The sequence below is a fragment of the Rhinolophus hipposideros genome, assembly GCF_964194185.1.
Source record: "Rhinolophus hipposideros genome assembly, chromosome: 20".
Classification (NCBI taxonomy): Eukaryota; Metazoa; Chordata; class Mammalia; order Chiroptera; family Rhinolophidae; genus Rhinolophus; species Rhinolophus hipposideros.
Window position 1 is genome coordinate 51,606,275 of NC_138066.1, and position 24,015 is coordinate 51,630,289.

Below are 24,015 nucleotides of genomic sequence, written 5' to 3' on the forward strand. Positions count from 1 at the left end.
CCCCCACCCACCACTCCCGAGGCCGACCCGGCCGTCTTCACGTGTGAGTGGCAGGCAGTAACCTCCTCATTCCTTCAACAAGTGTCTGGTGTCTGTTGAGCTCCGAGCCCTCTGTACATAGTGGGAATACAGCAGTGACCTAGCTGGACCCAACTCCCGGGCCCCTCAGAGTTCACTAGGCCAAACCACACTGTACTGAGAACGCATAGCTTCATGTAAGTCTCGAGTCAGGCAGCGGCCGCCCTCCTACTTTGTTCTTCTTTTTTGAGATTGTTTTGATGATTCCAAGTCCTTTGCGTTTCCTACATATTTTAGAATTAGTTTGTCAATCACTTTTTAAAAAGTACGTTGAGATTTTAATTGGGATTGCGTTAAGTCTTTAGATCAATTCAGGGGGAACTGACATCTTAAAAATAGCAAATCTTAGAGGGTAAGGGATGGGGGGGTGGAAGATGAGGGTAAGGGGAATCAAATATATGGTGATGGAAGGAGAACTGACTCTGGGTGGTGAACACACAATGGGATTTATAGAGGATGTAATTCAGAATTGTACACCTGAAATCTGTGTAAATTTACTAACAATTGTCACCCCAATAAATTTAAAAAAAATCCATATGCATACAATAACAGTTCTTACTTCTTTGGATTGTTATGAATAAAAGCATTTATACATAAAAAAATAGCAAATCTTGCAGACCATAAACAGTCTTGTTTATTTAAATCTTCCTTCATTTCTATCAGCAACAAAGATATCAGAATATATTGAGGGGAGACCAGGGCCTGAATATTTTTATTATAGAAATTTTTTATAAAATTTGAGTTTTAAAAAATAGATTAAACTATAACAAAGATGAAAGTAATCCATGAGCTTAAAAGCTAGATAACTCAGGAGACAGTACTTTATGTAAACTTATTCACAAGGTGGAAAATTTCAAATTGTTCACAAAGCCATCAAGTGATAATTAAAACCCTCTTCACTGGCCCCCGAAAAACAATCTGTACACTTCTACCAGCACAAAAATTCCTTTTGGTTGCACAAAAGAAATAATACCATATGGATTTGTAGTGGATTAAATGGTAGCCTGAAAAAGACATATCCAAGGGCTAATTCTGTACCCATGAACGTGACCTTATTTGGAAAGATGGTCTTTGCAGATATGATCAAGTTAAGGATCTCACGATGCGATCATCCTGGATCATCCTGGATCACGGTGGGCCTGATTCCATGGGATCCTGAGAATCCACAGAGGCTGCTAGTGACAGGCTCTGGCAGCCAGAAAAACAATGATCAAACTCATGAACCTGTGTTCATTTGCCGCTTTGGATCCCCAAACCAAAGACTAGTTTTTAGGTAAGTGTTTCACTCTAGATTTTAGAACTTTGTTAACTGTAAGTTATTTTTAAATTTGTGGAAATAATGCATTTCACACTGGAAAATGGCACTCATAAAATCGTTTGACACAGACAATTCTGCACCCGGCAAAGGTCTTGAAAAAACACAGCTGTGCAAGGTACAACAGACGTGATTCATTTGTTAGAATACCACCGTATCCAGTGCGTTCAGAAATGGCCTAGATGAACTTCCTAGGGTTGCCGAGACTATGGGGACAGAGGCAACCCCGTCTAACTGAGGTGGGGGTGTAAATTACTGCAGCCCCCCCACCCACCTGGGGAACAGCTTGGCAACAGCTCACAAAACTAGATCCATGCGCCTTCTAACGTGGCATCTCAGCATGCTGTCCCCCAGATGTGCCTGTACAGTATACATGCAGAAATAAGGAGGTCTGACACTGCGCGGTTTCTAGTGGAAGAAACTGCAACTGGGGGCTGATACGATTGCAAAATTAATAAATGCCATCCTTTAAAATAAAAGCTTTAGGCAATGGAGATCTCCCATAGGGCGCTGTGGTCTGGTCTCCAAAGCAACATTGTAAAGGGCTAGGTTAAATGGCGGTTTGGGGCCTCCTACTATGTTTCCCCCAAAATAAGACCTAGCCGGACCATCAGCTCTAATGCGTCTTTTGGAGCAAAAATTAATATAAGTCTTATTTTCGGGGAAACAGGGTAGTATAACAGTGTTCATTAACCTTCGCTGCCCCAGGATGTAAGGGGAGGGTCCATTCAGTCTATGTAAGTCTTTAGGGGCTGTGCAGTAGGTTAGGTGGCCCGGGGTGGGTCCCAGGAGCTTGAAAGGTTTCTGCTGCCTCATTCAGCCTTGGAGGGCCTACTGAGTGCAGCTGGGGCACTAGTTACAGACATGGCCTGCTTGCTCCCCCACACACTTGGGAAATGGCAGGAATGGGCTCCACAGCCAGGGGCCTGAAGCAATTAAGGATTCCTTTTCCTCATCGGTAAAAAGAGGGCTGGGACAGGCTGCCCTTTGTAAGAAGTGTTCCATACCGTGTCAGCTGCAGCCAGCCTCTGAGGTCTCCTGGGTCAGGATGGGGGGCGGGGGTCCAGGGGTCAGTATTTGCATGTGTGCCCAGGGGATTCTTAGGCAAACTGAAAGCTTGAGAACTTCCGCAGGCACCCTAACCGTGCTTATTTTTACTTGAGCTCTGCTCCGTAAACACTGTGTGTCACATACATATAATATTTATCCAGTACAGATACAGAATCAGCAATCACATGACACAGCTAGCCTGCAAGTCACACCTCAGTCTTGCAAATGTGAGGGGACCTGGGAGGGGACAAATTATCACGTTGAATATTAAAGGCTGTGCAATGTACTATATGATCAGAGTTCATCCCATCCAGACCTTGGGGGCTGCATGCAGTGTGAATGGTTGTGGTCACTCCTTTGAGTCAACTCTGGTTGCAATGAGGCAGTATTTGCAGAAAAACTAAGGGCTATCCTGAAATTGTTTTGTAAGACGGAACTAATGTTGTTTGGTTTTACTGCCAAAGTTGACAGATGGGAGGATACTGGCTTCATCTCAATTCCTGACTCTTCCACTGATGAGAGTGACGCTGTTATGTCATTTCTTGCCTCGGTTTCCTCAATTTTCGATCCGCAAGAGCAGCATGAAGATTCTTGTCTTTTCCTAGTGGTATTTCAGACATTAATGAGTTGATATTTCTCACTGATCTTGTCACTTGCATAGAAAGTGGCATGAAAAAAAGTGGTATTTAGTCTGAATGTACTCCTGTATGCCTGTATTTTTTGGTATCTTTTTTGTACCTGTTTTAAGCGTTCTCGTATACAATGCAGCATGAGAGTGTAGGCAAACTATTCATGTCCCAAGATTAATTTAAGTAACTGTATTACTTTTGTTTAAAATATGTTTAGAATATATGCCTTGAAATTCTATAAACCTATACTGTCCAGTATGTGACTACTAGCTACGTGCAGCTATTCAAATTTATTTAAAAATAAATAAAATTAAAAACAATTCCTCAGCAGCCCTGGCCACATTTCGAGAGCTCATGAGCCACAGATGGCTGGTGGCTCACGTACTGGAGTGTGGTTAGAAGGCATTTCCATCGTCTCTGAAAGCTCTATCTGGCAGTGCTGCTACACCCTCTCCATCCTATATCGAGTCGTGCCCAGATAACAGCAAATGCTGAGTAGCTATTGGTTGAGAGAAGTAGAAAATAATTGTTCTGAGTTGTCCTAATCATTCTTACATGTGACAATCAAAACGGAAGACAGAATCTGCTTTATCCCCAACGTTTTGACACAATTCTTTAGCTGGAGTTATTCCTCGCTTCTGCCTACTTCCAGTTTTCTTTTTAAGGAACACCTCACAAGTTCTGGTTCATACCTTCACCCTATTTACCTGACAATTTAATTCTACTCAAGTCTGTCACATTTGTTTCTCCAAATAAATTATCTAAACATCATTTTACTCGAACTGGGTACTCATAGATGGATAGACGATATGTGCATTAAAATTCCCAAGAAACTGATATTTTTTTCCCCAGTGGGTTAGGATCAAATTCTCGACAAATTTATTTCTTAGAGGAAGAAAGAATTCTTTTCTTTAAAAAAAAAAAAATGAGCAAGTATCCAGGATACCATATATCACTAAGAGGAAACTGGAAACTTCCAGGGCAAAAACCTCACACCCAAGATGAATTCTGCAAGGAAACGTGAGTTGAAGCTGATCCAGCTTCTTGTCCGATTACAATAAATACACCTTTGGCCTCAGCCCCACAATAGACTGCCTAATTCCACAAAATGGGAACACAAAAGAGCTGGAGAGAGATTGTTAGTGGTTCTCTCCACCCCAGCAGCGCAGGTTTTATCCCAAAACAAGGGTTCTGGGCTGGGCCCCCCCCCCCAAGTGAGCAATCATTCCCCCCCCCACCCCCATCCCCAGCGAATCTCCCTTCTTCCCACCTCCTTTGCAAACAGTACCAGAGTTTGCAAACGTTACCCAAGTTTTCTCCAGGGTATCAGATGAATGTAACCGATTTAACCGAAAAAACTGAAAAACATGCCAGCAATGGAGAGATGGGCTCCTGCAGTTCTGAATTTCCTATAGTAGGCCTTTCTACTATACAACAAAATACATTTCTCCAGCAGAATCCTTTATAAATATGGTTTTAATGATCCAAATTACATCGAAACAGTCTCCTGCAACAAAAAACGACTTTTTGATTTGCTTAACAGAGAGAACTGTGCAGCTGCGTTCAAGGAAGACACGAAACCAGAAAATGAATTTTCATTGAGTTAAATTGTATTGATGCGAATCCAGTTAAGGCTAATGTTTATCTCCTTTATTATGCGTTTGACTTCCTCACTTTCAAGATCTAAAGGACTTAAGGGGGAAATTGTTCAATGGAACACGGATCTTAACAGCAGAAAAGGAAAGGGTAGCCTGCCACCAAGGACCCCAGAGAGGACTCCAGGCCACCCCACTTCTCAACGAGGTCGTTTCCTTTCTGCCACGTGCAATTGACCCAAAGCATATAGATTTCCAAATCCTGGCGGGTCCATTAATGAATTACTAAGTACTAGGTTAGAAGTACCGCCTCAAATCTCGCTCCCACCCCTCCCACACACTTTCATTTCACCAAAATCGTGAAACAAATTAAAAAGTGCAGTTCCTTTTCTCCCTACGTGTGCCCTAAAACTTGGGGACTGGGTTCCACTCTTCATAACTAAAAGGAAGAACACGGAGCAGTTCGCGTTTTCAACTGATGCATTTTTCTCTCTCGCCTTTGGAGGGAAAAGCTGGGCTGCTCGGATTTTGCTGCCCACCCCCCCAACCCCCATCTCCCCTCCAGTACTTTGTCTTCCATTCCTTCCCCAACCCCCCAGCTCTTTTGCTCCCGCGCAAAATCGGTCGAGTGCCCGAGATCGAGGGAAACCAAATTCAAAAAGACGGCGGGGGGTAGAGCCCTGCGCACCCCGAAGCAGCGCCCCTCGGAGGCGGGGGCAGGAAGCGGCCGCCTCGCTCCGTCCCAACTTCCCCTTTCGGGCCAGAACAATGGCTTTGGCCCGGAAAACGAAGTTCGGAGGAGGCCGAGCGCGCCCCGGGGGCCGAGCGGGATTCGGCGGGCGACTCCCCAGGTCCGAAGTCGCGAGGTGCCTCCCTCCTCCCCGCGCAGGACCACCCCGGCGCCCGGGAACCCCCGCATCCGGCCGGCACCCCAGGTCAACCCAGGACCTAGCGCGGACACCCCAACCCCGGGCGCGAGGCCGAGCCCTCCGTGAACAATGCGCGCTCCGCCCCCACGCCCCGCCCCCGCGCGCTCATTGGCCAGCGCCGGATTGGGCGGCCCGTGGGGGGCGGGGGCGGCCCGGGGCGCACGGCGCAGGGGGCCCGTGGCGGCGGTGCGCGTGCGCGGGGCGGGCCCTGCGCGGGCGGGGGCGGCGCTTTGTGCGCGGCGGCCGCGGAGGTGCGGGGAGCGGCGGCGCCGCGGTCGGCGGGCGGGCGGGCGCGCGGCAGCATGGAGGAGCTGAGCAGCGTGGGCGAGCAGGTCTTCGCCGCGGAGTGCATCCTGAGCAAGCGTCTCCGCAAGGTGCGTGCGGCCCGGCCCACCCGGCTCGCCCCGCGCCCGCCAGCCCCGGCTCACGCGCCTCTTCTCTCCCCGCAGGGCAAGCTGGAGTACCTGGTCAAGTGGCGCGGCTGGTCCTCCAAGTGAGTCCCCAACAATGCGGCTCCTGCCTTCCTACCGGCGTCCCTCGGCCCCGGGGGGAGGGAGGACCCTCGGCCGCGGCGTCGGGGTGGGGGTCGTCTGCGTGCAGCGCGGGAAGTTCGCGGGATCCCCGAGGGCTCCTCCGGCTCCGCGGGGAGGGGGCGCCCAGGCTGCGCAGGGCTGCCCTTTGTTTTCAAGCCCGAGAAGTGCGGGGCCAGGCGGCCTCCCCCGGGAGCCCCCTCGGGTCGCTGCCGAGCCCCGCTCGGCGCCCGGGGCCTCTTCCTTGCGCGCGGTCCGCTTCGCTCCTGCGCGCCGCGCTCCTCCCGCGCCCATTTGTTGCATGCGCCCCCGCCCCGCCTCAGCCCTCCCCGCGGACACGAGCCCCCCTCCTCTTGTCCGTATTTCCCCCGCTGTAACCTGAGCTTTCTATTGATGAATGTAGGGCTTTCTTTTTTCTTTCTTTTTTTTTTAATGGAAGGGAGGGGACTTGCATCCCCGGAGGGGGCTCTGTTTACAGTCGCTCTTACAGACCCGTTTCCCCTTTCTTCCCGGACCCTACTTTTCTTTCTTTGCTTTCCCCTCCCGGTGCCCCGGCCCGCGCTCGCTTGGGCGCCAGCCACATTGTTCTTACAGTTTGGGCTGCGCTTCTGTGCCCTTCGGACCCCCACCCCACCCACACCCACCCCCCGCATCCTGGACAGCCTTCCCTTCCCTCGCTGGCTCCGGGCCAGGGTTTGGGGGCTTCCCTGTACCACGTAACATTTTGTTGGGATTTGTTTTTCTCCCAGAGGGTGACTGTTGATTCCTCCTGAGGCCGCGTGTTAATTGGTGGGGAGGGAGGGTGTGGGGGTTTGAGGTGGTGGTTTTCCTTTGGGTTTAAAGATAAGGTCCAGGATTCAGGGGCTCCAGTCTCCTGGAGTGAGTGGGACCTCATCCTGGGCATGAGTAACCTTGGGGGACTGCCCCGGAACCCAGTGCCCTTGCCATCAGCAGGGATTGGCTTTCTGGAGTGGCCCGTCACTCCTTGCTGTTTTACTACCTACCTGCACTTTGCTTTTCCAGACACAACAGCTGGGAGCCAGAGGAAAATATCCTGGACCCACGGCTGCTCCTGGCCTTCCAGAAGAAGTGAGAAATTCACAGCTCGTGTCAGATGGGGGAGGATGTGCAGGGCAGGCGGTGGCCTGTCACACAGTCATGCAGGGTCCAGGGCTTGGGCTGTCACCAGGGCCTCTGGTGACGTCCCCATGGCTGTGTGAAGGTGGAGCAGGCTTTGAAGTCCCAGATGGGTTTCCCCCGTCCCATCCCATCCCTTTGGCCAGTGCCGTGTCTGGACCAAAGGAGTCACTGAGGGCTGCTTTGGTCTTTCTGACAGCCAGACTTGCCAAAATGAACCTTCTCAATTCCTTCATGAAATTTTCTGGGTTCTCTTCTTGGCGTTTTCTGTTTGTAAGCAAAACTAATAAAAACTAGGATGGCAGGTTTGCCATAAAAATGCAGACCTGGCCCTGTGCGAGGGTGCCATTGAGCAAGAGAAGGCTCAGAGAGGGAGCTGGACACTCAGCACAAAGTTCGGCCTGTTGTGGTGTATCTGTACCAAGAACAACACAGTTTTCTCTGGGCTGCAGAGCTGATGGTGCTGAGTGAGCTGCAGGGGGCCCTGGCCAGTCTCCATCTGAACTTGCTTCTGTAATTGTAGATGTCATTTCTATTTTTAGGTAGGAGACTTGGGTTCAGAGAGAGGCCTCCTTGAGATTCCGGGGGAGAAGGATGGGATGGGGGATGGATGAGCCCACCATCTGGGCACGAGAGTCCAGGAGTGCTGTGCCAGAGCACACTGGGTGGAGGAGGTTGGGCACTTGCCCTATTGATAGGGACAGAGAAATTAGCTGCTCAAAATCTGTCCCCGTTGGGGTCAGTCTGCCCAGCTTGTTCTCTGGTAACTCAAGCTATGTCTACTCCTTCTTCACCCTAGCTGGACGTTTTGGGCATTCTCAGAGGGACAGTGACAATGGGGAGAAAGCAAAGGTGGGCTTTGGGGAGGGTGAGAGAATGTAGGGTTTGCCCCAGTGCCTTGAAAATGCTGCGCAGCAACTGTACTGGCAGCTACTTAATTCATAACTCGTCCTTGTGAGCGTGGGGTCCTGACATGAGCTAGCGCGTGTTCCTACCTCCACTTTGGGTTGTAGTGCAACATGAGAAGTGGGGTTGGTGAATATCTGCAAGGCGGAGGAATTAAAGCCAGCGGGTGGTCTGGATTACATCCTGGGGGAGAGAAACCTGGGAAGATGGTTGCTCTACTTTCCCCCATAAACCAGAAAGATCCTCCTGCAAACTGGGAGCTGGCAGTTATTTGCTTGGCATGGGGGCATGGCCTTTGTAAGAAGTCTGCGGTTAAGAGCCCTCAGATACAGGTGACTGGGGGGAGGGGACCCATGAGATGCTCCTATCCTAAGAGGCAGATCGGGGCTGCTTTAGAGGGAGAGCTCTGTCTGGTTGTACTAATTGGGTTCTTTAAGAGAGCACCTTCCAGGCCCCAGTGAGGTGTTGTTTGCCCATTTTAATCACCGGGAACCTTCTCCAGATAGCTCCTCTTTCCCAGGGCATAGCGTGAAGCACAGCCTTTCTCTGGGGTCGGCTGGAGGCCTTCTCTTGGCTCCATGACCCCAAGTCATGAGGGCTGTTAAAGGTGTCCTGCGGGTGGTGTGGGCTCTGAGGCCCGGCCACTTCACAATCGCGCCTCACACTTCATCTGGAGCAGAGTGCAGGAACAGACATCTTAGACAAAAGAAAGCGAGAGAAATGGGAGCCGGGGTACTGTAGTGGAACAGGCCTGGAGCCCTTGCTTCCCCTATGCTTGGGCCTGTGGGATTTTGTGTGGGTAATGGGGGAGCACTGGGGACAGTGGTCCTTGCCTCCCTACCCTGGACTCTGATTTGAAGTGGGGGGTTGGACTGTGTGCCCACAAAGACTCCTAGTGGCATTCTGAAATTCCCACAGAACGTTCTACCCACAGAAAGTGGCCTGGATTAGCACTGGGTCGTTTTAAGTGGTGTCAGAGAAACCTGGGAGACTGTTCATTTCCTAGCTTTGCTTGGATTTCTGTGACTTGTCTTTGCCCACTGCAAATGACATAGATGGATGCGTAGATATTTTGACCTGTTTTTTTTTCCAGAGAAGGGGGTCTGGACCTCCGCCCGGGATGTGTTAATTAACAGGATGTGTTATTGCAGTGAAACTGGTGATAAGCTACCATGGGCTGGGCTGGAGTGTCGGGGGTGTTGGAAGCCATGGGTTCCGTGTGGCAGGAGGGAGGGTCCGTGACCCTGATTGGTGATTATCGTCTTCAGGGAACAGGAGAAGGAGGTGCAGAACCGGAAAAGAGGCAAGCGGCCCAGGGGAAGGCCGAGGAAGCACACGGTGATGTCCGCCTGTGGCCGCCACTCCAAGCTCAAGGTGAGTGGCTGATGCCCCGATTTGGCTGCTCGCCTTCCAGAGTGGAAGGTGGAGGTGGGAGGGTTGAGAGCTTTGGGAAGTGAGACCCTGGCCGGCCTCCTTCCTTGCTGCCACTCAGGCCTCTGCCAGCGGGTACAACAGTCTCCTCTGAGGGCCCTGCGTGGCCAGCCCGTCCTGAGTGGGTTTCCTACTCCTTTGACATCACTCTGTACTCCTTTCTACTGGCGAGCAGGCTCAGGCTTGACTGCTGACCATTGCTGTCTTTTGCCCCCAGTGGCTTGTGGGGAACAGAAAAGAGCAGGGAGCGTGCATAGGTTTGCCAGGTAGACCGCAGCTGCCTGGGCAGCCCACAGGTACACACACACACACACACACACTTGCGCTTTGTGGCAGCACCCCGCCTCCTCCAGGAGTTCAGAGGCAAGATGGGGGATGAGGTCTTCAATCTCGGGTGTGCCTGGCTCCTTTCTCGGGGGCCTGGCGCCACACGCTGTGGCCAAGAGCGTGGTCATCTAAAAGCACCCTTCCAGGAGGCTGTGGGCACCCTGCGTTTGGTCTTGTCGCCTAGCCTGCACCGGCCACATTTTGTCTTCGAGAGCTTAGTTTCAAACAAGATGGTGGGGGCTGCAGAAGAACGTGGGGTGTTTGCGTTGACTGGTGGCACTGGCCAGCCCTCCAGCTCAGGCTCACGTCAGCTGGGGTGACGCGTTGGGGGACCTGAGACGCCAGGTTTGATTCCGTTGTCCCCAGTTCACGCAGGCAAGCTTTGTGGCACGGGTGCGGCTGTTTGCTCTGTCTCCTTGAAGTGTATGTACCTTTTAAAATGCTGACAGGGCCTGAGAAATAGAAGGTGTACTTAGTATTTGGGGTGATACCCAGAAGACGGAAGGACGTGGGTTTTTCCCCTATGTGCTGGAAGGTTCTGAAGGGGTCAGATTTGCAAATGGGGAGATTGAAGCAAGATGCCCACTTGCTTTCGGTTCCACAGCTCTTGTGCGTGCTGCTCTTTTCACTCCTGACCTGAGATGCGTGATTTGTGCTGCTCTGAACGTGCCGTTTTGAATTGTGTGCTGGGAGCTGGAGCTAAGCTTGTGTCCCCCTTGAAAGCTAATAGCACCTGGGGGTGACGGTGTGTTCGTTTTATGAACCCCATTTGTTTTTCCTTTACTACTTTTAACTGCATTGCATGGAACCTTGTTGTGACCTTGTACATCCTTCCTGGGACAAGACAGTGAGAAACCGCTCCCCCTGGCTGCCTCTAATCCTGAAGCCCCAGGAGGTGCTGGCTTCAAGGCATCTGACACTGGGCCCTGGGGACCAGGCCGTGGAAGTGCTGACCCCTCCCCTTTGTCTCTGCAGGAACCTGACACCCCCTCCAAATGCAAATCCAGCAGCTCCTCCACATCGTCCTCATCCTCGTCCTCGTCCTCAGATGAGGAGGACGACAGTGACTTAGATGCCAAGCGGGGTCCCCGGGGCCGTGAGACGCACCCAGTGCCTCAGAAGAAGGCGCAGATCCTGGTAGCCAAGCCAGAACTGAAGGACCCCATCCGGAAAAAGCGGGGCCGCAAGCCCCTGCCCCCGGACCAAAAGGCAGCCCGGAGACCCGTGAGCCTGGCCAGGGTGCTAAAGACGGCCCGGAAGGACCTGGGGGCGCCGGCCAGCAAGCTGCCCCCTCCGCTCAGTGCCCCTGTGGCCGGCCTGGCCGCCCTGAAGGCCCACGCCAAGGAGGCCTGCGGCGGCCCCAGCACCATGGCCACGCCAGAGAACCTGGCCAGCCTGATGAAGGGCATGGCTGGCAGCCCCAGCCGCGGTGGCATCAGCTGGCAGAGCTCCATTGTGCACTATATGAACAGAATGAGCCAGAGCCAGGCCCAGGCTGCCAGCCGACTGGCACTCAAGGCCCAGACCACCAGCAAGTGCAGCCTCGGGCTGGATCTCAAGGTGAGGACGCAGAAGGGGGAGCTGGGGGTAAGCCCCCCAGGAAGCAAAGCCCCGAAGGCCCCCAGCAGCGGCGCTGTGGAGCAAAAAGTGGGGAGCGCAGGGGGCCCCCCACACGTCCACAGCAGCAGCAGAGTCCCTGCCGGTTGCCTGGGCCCCCAGCCTGCACCCACCCAGGAGCTGAGTCTCCAGGTCCTGGACTTACAGAGTGTCAAGAATGGCACACCTGGGGTGGGCATGGTCGCCCGCCATGCCACAGCCACCAAGAGTGTCCCTGCCACCGTGCCAGGCACTGGGAAAGGTGCTGGGGCTGGCCTCACCGGGGGGAGCGGGGCTGGCATGCTATCCAACACCAGCAAGAGTGAGAAGCTGGCCTCCAGGGCGGCAACTCTGCCCACTCCTGCAGGCAAGAGGGACTGTGTCAAGGGCAGTGCAGCCGTCGGAGGGCAGGAGCTGGGCCCTGGGGCCCCAGGAGACGGGCGCAAGGTGGCCATGCTGTCCGAGATGAGCACTGGCGAGGAGAACAGCAGCTCCGACTCGGACCCCGACTCAGCTTCGCCAGCCGGCGCCGAGCAGAACCCGTCAGTGTCTGTGCAGACCAGCCAGGACTGGAAGCCTCCGCGGAGCCTCATTGAGCACGTGTTCGTCACCGATGTCACTGCCAACCTCATCACAGTCACGGTGAAGGAGTCCCCCACCAGCGTGGGCTTCTTCAACCTCAGGCATTACTGACCGCCGCTGCCGGGGCCTCCCCTGCCCTTCTCGGGGCTCTGCTTTTGCTCCCATAAGTGACCCACGCCCCCAATCCTCTGCAGGGGCCAGGTGGCCTCCTTCAAGGGCAGGCTTGGAAGGCCTTCGCCCGGACCCCAGCCTTGCCTGTGACATGGGGCCCGGGCAGTACCTTGATGCCTTGCCAGGGCCGGGCCTGGTCCTCTTCCTACCTCTGGGCCTTCACTTCGCTTCCCGTTGGCCTCAGGAAGTCGGGGCCACCACCTGTGGCTGGGGCCAACCAGCTGAACTGCCTGTGATGGTAGTGTGGGCGGCCTTCCTCCCGGTTTCCCTGCGACGCAGGTCAGAGGAGGGAGCTTCTCCCCATCTAGCTTGGCTGTTCCTGCCCAGTGGTGGCGAGAGAAAGTGTATTGGGGGTAGGTGGGAGTGACAACTGCAGCCCCCGTTGTTGGGCTGGAAGGGGCAAGTCCCAGCACTATTGCACCTGAAGATCCTCTGAGTTTTGGGAAGCAGGAGAACGGTACGGCGCTAGCTGCCCTCCTTTCTGCTGGCCTGTGCAAGGACTGCCTCGGTCCTAACCCCGGCCCCTTAGGCTGCCTCCAGCACCCCAGGAAGGTAGCAGTGAGTGAGGGCAGGTGCTGGAAGGGGGTCCACCCACACCCTGCAGGCTGCCTGCTGCTGTGTGGGGGCTGGGCTGCAGTTCCCACCCATGGAGATGGCACCACCTTTCCCTGACAATCCTCCCACTTCCGGGGTTCCACGCTCTTCCCCCCCCATTTGGGAAATGGGACAGAATCCTAGTGGCCCTCCTGGCAGAGAGGCCCCAGAAAGGCTGCATCTGCTCACCCAGCTGTCCCCCTCAGGTGGCGGGATTGGGAGCCAGCTGCCTGAAGGTCTCCTAAGCAGCATCAGAACTTACGGGGCAGAGGTGGGGCAGCACATGGGGTCACTGGGTCTTTGTGATGCCAAAAAGAAAAGGGGGGTTTGGAGGGTTCCCTTTCTCGTTTCAGTTATTGGTTCAAGTCAGCCAGTAGATGTGGGGCTCTTTTTTAATCCCCAAAGCCTGAGTGCAGGGAAGAGCCCAGACTCACGGAGGAGGCTGCGGTTCCTGCTGCCTGGGCCTGTTCCGGCCCCATCTCCCTAGCCCCTAACCCTCCATGCCAAATAGGACGACATAGTCTTTGTGTAGCCAAAACAATTTCAGCAGTGTGCCTTTGGGGACAGCCCGTGTCCAGGACCTCCAAGGGACATCCAGATGCAGCAGGAATGGTGCCCACCATGGCAGACTTGAGGGCTTGGAGTCCCAGACAACCAAGCGGAAACTGGAAAGTGGGAACTAGAGGGGAGACACACCCTCCACTGTCTCGGCAGGGAGCAAGCATCCAGCTCACTGCACAGCCGGAAAGAAAGGGACCCAGCATACTGGGCCACTGGCTCCAGCCTCCCCTGGGCCGTCTGTCCCCATCCCCCCCCCAGAGGGGTGCTGACAGCCTTCCTTTCCTGAGAGGCTCCGCGCTGCCTTAGGCTGCAAAGCCCGGCCTACAGCAGCTCCCCTCCAAGCCCATGGGGCGACCCTGGGATTCCAGGTGCTGTGGGCTGACCTGACACCCCCCAGCAGCCAGGTCTCCAACCCCGACTTGGTGCCTTTCTGTTTACCAGCTATTTCAATCCCAAAGTTTGAATCTGCAAACACCTTACTCCAGCCACTTCTGGCTGTGTTGTGTTTTTCTTGTTTGTGACTCCAAGCAGTTTGTGTTTATGTAGGCGCGTGTGCAGGTGTGACGGCCTTTGCTGGAGTTGGACCAGGTGCTCAGAGTTGGTCATGTTTACCAATAAATAAAATTAGTACTTTTTTATTTGCTGCTATGTGTGTGTGCACTCGTGTGTTCAGCCATCAGTCACACATCCGATGAGATTCCTTGTTTCTCTGTTCCACAGGGATTCCGACCTACCTGACTGCATGGAATGCATCACAATGTATATTGAATGGGTGCTTTAATCCTGTTGTCTTTCTGTTTGCTTCCGTAATAAACAGGAAGTGGCCAGTCCCTCCTCTTGAAAGGGCTTGGCATATTTTTATATATTTTTTTTGGTACCAAAAAGAGTGTTCCTTTGTTTTGGTGCACTCAAAAATTCTGACCTGACTAAGGGATCTGGGCCTAGAGGTTTCATTAGGAGAAAACTTTGGAGAAGGACCAGAGCTTTGGACCAGTGCCAGTCACTGGCATGATTTGTGTTTTTTAATTAAAAAAAAAGCTAAATCATTCATGTATGCCACTTCTAATTGCTTTAAACTGTGGCTGTTTGTTTGCTTTCTTAAAAGAGAACAAAAGTGGATATGTTATTACCCTGGGAAACTTAAGATCTTTGTTGAAACGGGGCAGCAGCCCAGCCCCCAATTTCAGTCAGGACCAGTTAAAGGAAGTGCTTCCCCCAGGAAGCCCACTATGCTTGGGGGAAGAGGGTTGGAGGAGGGGAGTTGTAGTGCCTAGATGACCAGATTTTTTGCTCACGTGCATCTAAAACTTGTGTGCGTTTTCTAGTATTTTTGGAAAACTAACACTAGCAGTAGGTTGCAGATTTTTTTTAGACTGATGTTAATTTATTTTGCAGGGGAAAGACATTAGCTAATGTGTCCAATCTTTGTCCGTTTGTTAACTTTTAGTATATCAATAAATATTTTTTTAACATGTCAGCCTGGTGTATGTTGTGAGTGGTCCCTGGAAACAGGTCTCTTCTCTTTCACTTTTTAAAAATTTTTATTGGGGAACTGTGTTTCTCCAGGGCCCATCAGCTCCAAGTCATTGTCCTTCAGTCTAGTGGTGGAGGGCGCAGCTCAGCTCCACGTCCAGTCGCCATTTTCAATCTTTGGTTGCAGGGGGCGCAGCCCATCATCCCATGGGGGAGTCGAACTGGCAACCTTGTTGAGAGCTCGCCCCCGAACGGAGCCATCCGGTTGCCCTCTTTCACTTTCTTGAGGCAAAATACTCTGGACATGGATGGAATCGGGCTGAATCTGAGGCGGAAAAATCAAAGGCTTTGGGAAAGGCTTAGCCACCTTCATGGGGTGAAGGGGTTTTTTCTAAGCAAAGGGGTGGGGTTAGCAGTTCACAAAGAGGGTGACTTGGCAACGTCTGGAGACAGGTCTAGTTGTCACTTGGGAGAGCAGGAGTGAGTTGTTGCTGTTGACATCCAGGGACACTGCTCTACAACTTAAAGTCACTTGGAGACGTCTCCCAACGACTTACTTTAGGATAAAATAACCCAAGCCGCCCTCCCCCCAGAGTCCAAACTGTTGGAAAGCTACCCAACCCCTGAATCCACCACGTGGTAACACTTTAAAATGACAGAGATGGAAGCTTGCTGGGGAGCTGCTACGAGCACAAGAGCACAAGCTTGGAGTCGGCCGGGCTGCTGGGACTCCTAACCCCGGCTCACGATAAAGAGACGATTGCTTCCTAAATAACCTCCCGGGCCCTTCAGGGTTGGCATCACCCTCAGCATGAATTTATTCATAAATTTCATCCTCGGGTAGAATCAAACTCCCTTTGAAGTGAAGCGGAGCTGGGCCTAGATGTTGACCACCCCCTCCTTGGAAGGCTAGTTGGGGTGAGGGCCTGACTGTTTTAGCTCAGGAGGAGGTGCCCATTGCGGCTAGAAATGCAACCCCAGCTCCACCTGGCTCCAGGAAAGGCCTGTGAATTTGAAATCAGATTCTTGCGGGGGAAGACTGCTGGCACGTTTTCTTCGGTTGCGCCTGAGAGGCTGAAGCTGTTTTGTTTTGGAGAAGGTGGGCAGGGACAACCCTAGCCTTCTGTCCTGGGGCTTTTGAAAACTGCAGGAAGGGGTTGAGGATGGCCAGGAAGGAGCAGCTTGGCGCAGCTGGAGCGGGCGCTGCCACCCCGGGGGGCGAGCCAGGCTTTCCTGGGAGTCATTTCTACAGAGCCTGGGCCAAACGGGTGCGGACCCGGGTCCACAGCGGCCTTTGATAGTTTTCTCCGCAGCTGATCTGATGGCCTAATCCAGAAGAATAGGCTGGGCTGCCTGTGCCCGACCCGGCTGGAGGGCTCCGCCCGGAGCTGCCGGGTCCATTCCCAGGGCGCCTGGCATGACCCGCTGGCTGGACACCGCCTTCCTCCCCTTCATCCTCGTGGCTTGAGGGCCTGGCCGTAGGGAGGGCTCGCACTGTGCACACTCTAGCGTGCTCTGGAGAAGAGGAGAGGACGCGTTCCCCGCTCCTTTCGGGACCCAGACGGGCATCAGCCCTCTCGGGAGGGGCTGGGCCACAGGGAGCGGGGCTGAGGCCATTGCCTCTAGAGGGCGCGCGCGTCCCGCCAAGTGCCGGCCGCGGGCGCTGTGGACGCGCCGGGGAAGTTCCCCACCTGGGGCTCTGAGCTGCCCGCAGGAACCGAATTGCACGACCCGCCGCACCCCGACGGCTCCACGCGGCCCCCAGCAGCCGCCGTTTCCGAAGTCTCAGGAGGAATGAGCTGGGCCCAGCCCACAGCCTCTTTCCCTATGTCCAAGCCCCGCGGCCGGACGCCTGCCGTGGAGCCCCGGCAAGCACGGAGCGCCCAGATCTCGGATTCCAGCTGGGTCCGAGTCCTGCTCTGGATCTGGAGGGCTTTTCGGTCAGAAGAAAGAGTGCGAGCCCCAAAAGTACTGAGGCAGGACTGTTAGCCGTCGGGTCTCTGGCGCACAGCACAGAGCCTGGACTAGGACCCGTGCGCTGTAGGCATCAAAGGAACAGTGAAAGGGACGCGACCCGACGCTCTCAGAAGAGTCTCAAACATTCCAGTTCAACCAGTGTGTGTGCTGGGCCGGGCTCCACTCTGGCGGCGGCCGCACAAGCCGGCCCTGCCCTCGGGACGCAGGGGACCCGCCCGGGCGGGAGGCGGCACCGCGGCCCGGGCCTCCACACCTGGTCGCTTTCCCGGAGAATCTGCCCAGGGAAGGGGAACCGCAGAAGCATCTCCTGGTCAAAGCCAAGGTTGGTGGTGGCCAGCCAACCCGGGAAAGGGGGCAGAGTCGGCGCCGGGCCATATCCCTACCCACAAGCCCACTGGGGAGGCCGACACAGGAGAGGGTCCCGGCCGAACGGCAGGGCCTAGCTTGGAGGCTCGACCGCCGTCTGCGACCCTCGCCTGGCCTCCCCCCTCCACGCCCTCCCACTGACGTCTGCAGCGGGCGCAGGCCCCTCGAGTCCGTAGGGCACTCAACTTCTTGACCTGAAGCTGGGCTGCTCCCTCCCTCGTGGGTCCTCCCACGCAGGTCACAGAACTGGGAAGAGCTCCGCCAAGGGCGGGGTCGTCATTTGTTGGCCAAGGGCAGGAGATGTGCGGGAGAACGCGTGCCCCGGCCCCCTCCCTTCGGGCTCTGCCAGTGCGCCTCCATCCCGGCTTCTCCGCGGGGCGACGTCTACGGGGGCATGGGGGTGGAATTAGGTTCAGCGCGATGGCCTCTTTGGGGGTCCTGTGCCGGCTTCACGACCCCACCCCCACTGCTACAAAGCCTTGGGCCAGGAAGGGCCCAGAACCCCCCACCTCCACCCTGCTCTCTGTTGTTCCCCAGACCCTGCCTCGCCCAGCGTCGGAGGTTCTGCCCGCCCCCAAGACCTGGGACAGAGAGGCTGTGGGGGCTGGCGGGGGCCGCGGGGCTGCGCCGCCGCAGCTCCTGGTTCACTAATCACATCAGCTCGCTCTGCGCCGGCTCCAAGAAGTCAGTTGCCTAGCAATACCCGCGAATTCAATTCCTCAATCAATAGGCGCGAGGCGCTGCATTTCGGGGAGCGCGGGCAAGGCTGGGTGGGTCTGGGGTGCGGGTCCCGCGACGGTACTGGGAGCAGGCCCGATCACCCAGGGGACACGGCTGCGAGGCTCCAAGACCTAGGGGACCAGCGACGTCGGGCCTGGGGGTGAGGCACGCTGTGGGAGACACGCCAGAAGAAAGGGAAACACAGAGGTCGTGCCCGTCCTCCCCGGGTCCCCGAGTTCTGCCCGGTCCCAGGAAAGTATAGTCGGTAGGTTTGGAAAGCTACGATCTCCCCCCAGGAGGTAAGGAGGGACATACCCCGCACCCTCCCAAGCTCACCTCTCTCCCCTTAGTTGGAGTTATCCCCAGTTGGGGAAGGGCCTTTGGGGGGTGGGATCCTCCAGGGCTGGTGGGGACGAGAGAGGGGGGATGCGTGGGTAAGGAGAGAGGAAGGAAGGGTCCTGTCCTCCATGGGCGCTTCATCCCTCGCTCCAGGAGAGACAAAAAAAAAAAGGAATGAAACGGAGACACGTCTCTATTTACAAAGTATATATTTAAACACGTAAAAAGCGGTATTGGATACAGACATTCACGACCGCAAAAGATAGGTACCGAAGCTTCACTCTTGAGCTGAGGCGGAGATCGATTCAAGATTTGTACAAATCTTAGATTTAAATAAACCCAACACGCACACATCCGCGCGGTTGCAGACTCCCAGCCAGACGCCCCCGCCCCTGCTCACCCCCACCCAGGTCAGCGTCGCAAGAGCGAGTGAAGGAGACACAGGCACGGCCACGGACCGACGGCAGGACAGAGGGGCTGTGAGGGCAGCACCAGGCTGGCCGGAGGAAGGTCGGAGGGAAGGGGCGAAGTCAGCCTGGAGGGAGGAAGGGAAGGAGGGCAGGCGAGGCGGCAGCCAGGTAAAGACATGTGTCCCCCGGTTACCATCCACTCGGTAACAGACAGGTCCCTTCAAAGAAGTTTCATCTGAAAATAGCGTCGACGTTTAAATAGATACACTGAGTCAACGGCGCTTCTTTGTACAAACTCTAAAATACCAATTTTACAAATGTGAGCAGATAAAAATCCCCGGTCCTGGGGCTTCTCTTTATAGGCGCAATTTAATATTCAAAAACAAACAAAATCACGTAGTACACCGTTTCCCTCTTTTTTCACCCCCTTTAAAGGCAAGAAAGTCTGGAGGAGAGAGGCTGACAAGCGGGAGGTGGGAATACAGGGCGTGAGGAGGACGAGGCCGGGGTTCCCTCCTGTGCTCCCCACATTGAGAAGCTACCCCCTTGGCCCCGGCTCCCAGCCTCGTTCGCCCGGAGTCTGTGCTTCCTCCAGCTCGCAGGGCCCCCGCGCCCCTCCCTCGACGAGCAGTAAGTTGGATCTCCGCTGGCCCTTTAAGGACGCGGGAGGGCGGGGAGGCCACGGGCTCAGTCCTCGAAGGGTGGGGGGCAGATTTGTGCTTTTGAGTCAAAAGAGGGGAGCGCGCTCTGCGTCCTTGGAGCGCAGCGTGGTCGCGAGCCGGCCGGGGTGGGGGCGTCCCGGGACCCGCCGCCGCGCGCGGCCTCCCCAGCCGCGGCCGTCTCTTCTCCACTCCCGCCCCTCCCTCCCCGTTTGGCGGAGTCTGAATGTCGAGTTCAAATAGAGAACACTCCGCGAATCGAAAAGGCCTATAAATTATAGCTTTTGCTTTTAAGAAGGGGGGAGAAGAAAGCAAAAGTTCCGATACGCATTCTTGGATGAAAACCTCGCCTCGCCCCTCCTTGCCCTCGTGCCGTCGAGAGGCGAGTCCTGCCCGACTCCCGGCCCAGGGCCCAGACCCTCCACCTCACTGGCAGCCAGGCCGCGGCCGGGGCCTGGGTGCGAAGTCCCCACTCCCAGCCACGCCCGCCGCCGCGCCTCCCTCCGTGGGTCCTCCGGGTGGGCCTGTCTGGCCGTGCGTCCATCCGAGAGCTGGCGGCCCGCCCTCCGCGACGGAGGGAGGCGAGTCCCACTCTTCCTGGGAGGTGGGGGCCACCGTCTTTTCTCCTGGCGAAGCTAGAGGACGCGAAAGGAAAGGTCCACCCCCAAACACTTTTCTTGTAAAACAACTGTCTCCAAACTCTGGGCACCGACACGCAATCCTCCCAATTTATCCTGGCATTTCGGGAATGTAAACAGATTCGCTGTATTTCTTTTCTTTCGGTTGAGTAAGGAAAGGAATCGAGGGAACCGGGAGATTCTATCCACATGACACACACGATCTGATCTGCGTGTATAACACACGCATCTCCGGTAAAGTGCATTTCCTGGTGTGGTCCTGGGGGGAAATCTGCTGCTCCCCACCCACCCGCGACTTTTTACCTTCACCTTCACTTTTTACCTTACACACACAAAAAATGATTCAAGTTAATACTTTTTTTTCCCCTAACAGACTTCTTAATCTTAAAAAAAAAAAAAAAAAGGATAAAGACAACCAGACTGACCCCACCCCCTTTTTTTCTGATTGGGGAGCCAACCTTTTGCTGGCCTAGCCGGCCAATGGGAAGAGAGAAAAAATCCGGGTCCTGCCTTGGTTCCAGGGGTCTGCCGTGGGGCTGTGGGAAAAGGGAGGAGGGGAGAGATGGGCCAGCTGAGTCCCTCCAGACACTATCAGAGGCCCAGTACCCAGGTCCCCAACCTCCCTAGTGCCCTGGGTGGCTGAGGGGCCCCTCCTGCCCCAGTTCAGCCTGTCTGCCCCAACTAAACCACACTGAGTCTGTCTCTCTCCTTGTTAAATAAAACAACTTCAAGAGTTGAAATATATATATTTAGATATTTTTTCTTAAATAAGATATTTACATCTAATAGAAAATATAACTCTAGAGATAATCTTCCAACCAAAACTGATGGGGAGGAAGGGGGAATGAAGGGGCCGGCTGTGTGGTCAGGGAGGGGACCAGCCAGAAGGCCGCCTCCCACCCCAAAATAAAAAGCATTATGCCAAGTTTTCACTCTCACTCTCTCTCCTGCTCTCTTGTCCTCACCCACCCAACAATTCATCTTTTCTCTTTAAAAAAGCCTTGGTCCGTGTTACTTTCCTTAATGGTGACGGTCAAAAAGTTTGAGGTCACATCGGTGACCACCACCTTCTCCAGGTTGGTCAGAGAAGGACTCCAGGACTCTTCTTCTGGATCTCCCAGGATTCTGGCCACTGGAATCCGGGCGATGAGGGAGGGCCTTCCCCCCTGAGCCCCCATGTCCCGATACAAGCCTCCCACAGAGCCAGGAGTGCCTGAGCCATGCCGGACCCGGGGGCCACCAGGGTCCAGAGCACTCTGGCCTTTGGCCTCCAGGAAAGCGGCCCTGTGCTTTATGACCCTGGCGGGAAAGGTGTCCACAGCCAGCTTGCTTGTGGCCTCAGCTGGGCTGGGGCTGGCCACGCCACACTGGGCCAGGTCTGAGTCCTGCCTTCGGGCCAGCTGGATCACGCTGTGGCCTGCTGGGAACTTTCCTGCTCCAGAAGAGGTGTCCTCTAGCTTCCTGTTCTTGAGGTAATCTCCCAGGCCATCACTGGGTTCTCCCAAGGGCCTCTGCGAGGGGTCCAGGAGCTCCTTCCGGGGCTTGGGGCCTCGTTTCTTGGAGCTGTCGCTTGGCGAGCTGGGCTTGTCATCCACACGGCTGGCGCCCCGTTCTCGCTCCCGGTCCCGAGGAGGCTCCACTCGGCAGGTGCTGCTGGTGCTGCTGCTGCTCCCCGGTGGGGACAGACCCATGTTCCGAAGGCCCTCCCGGGCCCGGGAAGTAGATGCCAGGTCCTGAGGTGAGCGGCCAGGGTAAGGGATCCGGATGCCACGGGCAGAGTCACTTCGGAACTCGTAAGTTTTGGCCTTTGCTTTGGCCTGGGCCTGCAGGGAAGAAGGGGGCATCAGAGTGGAGCAGGACCCTGCCCAGCCCCCCCAGGACCCCTCTAACAGCCCTGGTCTCCCAGCTTCACCTTCTGATGCCTCAGAATTTCTATATGGCTGGGGGTGGGGCTTAGGGGTAGCAGTCTGGGTGAAGAGTTAGAGAGAGGATTTGTCTGGAAGCAGCCGTTTGCGGCCAGCAAGCTTCTTGTATTTGATTATATGTTTATTTGGGATGGCTGCGGGGAGAGAGGAATTCTAGAGGGGCTAAGCCTCCCCGGACACATCCGCTGGCCACTGCCACTGACCTGGTGATAGCCTGTCTGGGGGCTCCCTCCTAGATTATAAATAGGCAAAGTGTGTGGACACCCTATTGGTTCACAAGCTCTCAGGGCCCTCTTTCCCCCAAACTGATACAACAATATTGCTGCCCCCATCGGACAATGCCATCCTACCTTGAGGAGGAAGGTTTTGGGCTTGGGACCTCGCTTTTTGGGGCCATAGAGCTCCATCTCTCGTTCCCTAGAGAAAGGAGGGAGGGAAAAGGGGGTGTGAGTAAAGAACCTGATGAGACTCCAGTCCAGGCTGGAGAGAAGCCATCCTCCGTGTTCCTAAGTGAGAAGCTGAGGCTTGGATGGGCCTGTACCTTTCCTCAAAGGCTGCCAGCAGGCGAGCATCCAGGATGTTTTCCTCAGGTTCCCAGGTGCTGTACCTAGAAGGAATCAGGAAGAAGTGGGAGTCAGTCCCAGGAATAGGAAAAGAGCAGCGGGTGTGTGTGTGTGTGTGTAACTTTTCTTGTTGCATTGTACTGTATTTCAATGTAAGGGGGGGAAAGAGGAAGAAAGAACCCTCCCGAATAACAGTCTGGGTTGAGAATTGCACGTAACCTACTTACTTCTGCGACCAGCCCTTCCATTTCACGAGGTATTCCATGCGTCCCTGCGGATGCAAAGGGGGAAATGTGTGTGTGCACGGGGAGAAATACATGACGAGGACACAAGAAATGCATGCAAAAAAATGCATGCACCAAATGAATGCGCGAAATCCCATTGCAAAAGGCACGCGCCCACTGCATCACACCCTGCACGAAATGCTGCACAAAGTGCATGCACCGGCATTCATCCCCCCACCCCGCCCCCCACCCATGCAATCTGTGCATCGCTGCAAGTCTAAGGAAAGCGTTTGAGCTCAGAGCCGCCGCCGCCGCCGCCGCCACGGCCGCGGCCGCTGCTGGGACCTGGGGGAAGGGAAGCTGGGCTGCAGTAGGGGGAGGGAACCCGAGTCGGGAGGGGAGGGCTCGGCAGGCCTCGGCCCAAGGCCCGGGGGCACCTACTTTCCGTATGCGCCGTTTCAGGAGGGCTTCGGCCGCGAACACCCGCTCCCCCACCGCTGAAAGCTCCATGTTGACTCGCCGCTTCCCCCCTTGGCCGCTTCCAGGAGCAGAAAAGCAGCAGCCAGCGCACGACAGACCATAATACTCTCCCGCTGACGTCAGTTCTCCTCCCCCTCCCGCGCGCTCGCTCGCTCCCCGCCCCCCTCCAGCTCTCGGCTCCCTCCTCCGCTCCCGCCCAGCGCTTCCTCCCGCCCCACGTGTTGCTAACGACGTTGCTAAAGCCGAGCGGACAGGGCCCGCTTCCCCGCGCGCTGATTGGGCAAGCTCCGGGCCACGCCCCTCTCCCTTTCTCCCCCGCGTTGCTACGTGACCCGCGTTCCAATCGCCAGGGGGCGGAGTCCCAGGCGACTCCAGAGACACAGCGCGAGGGGGTGGGGGCAGCAGACGGAAGTGACGTCGTGGGGAGGGCGGTCCGGCTGCTGTCAGTCTGCGGGGCTGGCAAGGGGGGCCGTCCGCTCTGTGTCCTCGCCTTGGCCCCCTCCCCCGCCGCCAAGTTGTCCCTCCAGTACTCAACGTCCCCCACAGCTTTCGCTGGGACCCCCGCGGCGGTGTCAGCCAGGCCCCGCCCCCTCGGCAGACCCCCGACCCGCCCCACCCCCACTGCCCAGACTGGAGCCCTCCCTTCCCCCCTCCTCCCGCGCGGCACAATGCACAATGCACAGGTGCTGGGGCGCCGCGGGCCGCGCCCGAACCCGGGGAGCCGGCGACGCGCCCCACGCCCGCTCCCCTTCCCGGCCCCCGCCCCCGGAGCCGCACACCGACCCTCGGTCTCCATAGCAACGGCCTCCC

The 24,015-nt window shown here is 55.7% G+C and overlaps 2 protein-coding genes across 3 annotated transcripts; one reads left to right on the forward strand and one right to left on the reverse strand.

Moving 5' to 3' along the window:
• The first annotated feature begins 5,881 nt into the window (after positions 1 to 5,881).
• CBX2 (chromobox 2) lies at positions 5,882 to 14,319 on the forward strand. Its single transcript, XM_081028269.1, has 5 exons — positions 5,882 to 5,970; positions 6,046 to 6,089; positions 7,150 to 7,215; positions 9,438 to 9,543; positions 10,903 to 14,319. The coding sequence occupies exons 1-5, from the start codon at positions 5,899 to 5,901 to the stop codon at positions 12,214 to 12,216; spliced, it is 1,602 nt and encodes a 533-aa protein (XP_080884395.1). The 5' UTR covers positions 5,882 to 5,898; the 3' UTR covers positions 12,217 to 14,319.
• A 5,800-nt stretch (positions 14,320 to 20,119) lies between these two features.
• Positions 20,120 to 23,340, reverse strand: CBX8 (chromobox 8). 2 transcript variants are annotated; one of them, XM_081028488.1, is made up of 5 exons: positions 23,167 to 23,340; positions 22,729 to 22,772; positions 22,480 to 22,545; positions 22,289 to 22,355; positions 20,120 to 21,836 (listed from the first exon to the last, which is right to left on the reverse strand). In XM_081028488.1, the coding sequence occupies exons 1-5, from the start codon at positions 23,233 to 23,235 to the stop codon at positions 20,991 to 20,993; spliced, it is 1,092 nt and encodes a 363-aa protein (XP_080884614.1). In that variant the 5' UTR covers positions 23,236 to 23,340; the 3' UTR covers positions 20,120 to 20,990. The 2 variants fall into 2 exon arrangements, with proteins under 2 accessions (XP_080884614.1, XP_080884613.1); XM_081028487.1 differs by lacking the exon at positions 23,167 to 23,340 and having other exon boundaries at positions 20,866 to 21,836; positions 22,729 to 22,947.
• Positions 23,341 to 24,015: the final 675 nt, after the last annotated feature.

What these genes read in the sequence shown, in the direction of transcription:
- CBX8 (XM_081028487.1), bottom strand. Translation starts at nt 22,883, where the DNA reads ATGGGATTTCGCGCATTCATTTGGTGCATGCATTTTTTTGCATGCATT. An exon ending in TGGAAGGGCTGGTCGCAGAA is followed by an intron (nt 22,546 to 22,728) that starts GTAAGTAGGTTA and finishes GATTCCTTCTAG; the next exon opens with GTACAGCACCTGGGAACCTG. An exon ending in CTGGCAGCCTTTGAGGAAAG is followed by an intron (nt 22,356 to 22,479) that starts GTACAGGCCCAT and finishes TCCTTTCTCTAG; the next exon opens with GGAACGAGAGATGGAGCTCT.
- CBX2 (XM_081028269.1), top strand. Translation starts at nt 5,899, where the DNA reads ATGGAGGAGCTGAGCAGCGTGGGCGAGCAGGTCTTCGCCGCGGAGTGC. An exon ending in TGAGCAAGCGTCTCCGCAAG is followed by an intron (nt 5,971 to 6,045) that starts GTGCGTGCGGCC and finishes CTCTCCCCGCAG; the next exon opens with GGCAAGCTGGAGTACCTGGT. An exon ending in TGGCGCGGCTGGTCCTCCAA is followed by an intron (nt 6,090 to 7,149) that starts GTGAGTCCCCAA and finishes TTGCTTTTCCAG; the next exon opens with ACACAACAGCTGGGAGCCAG.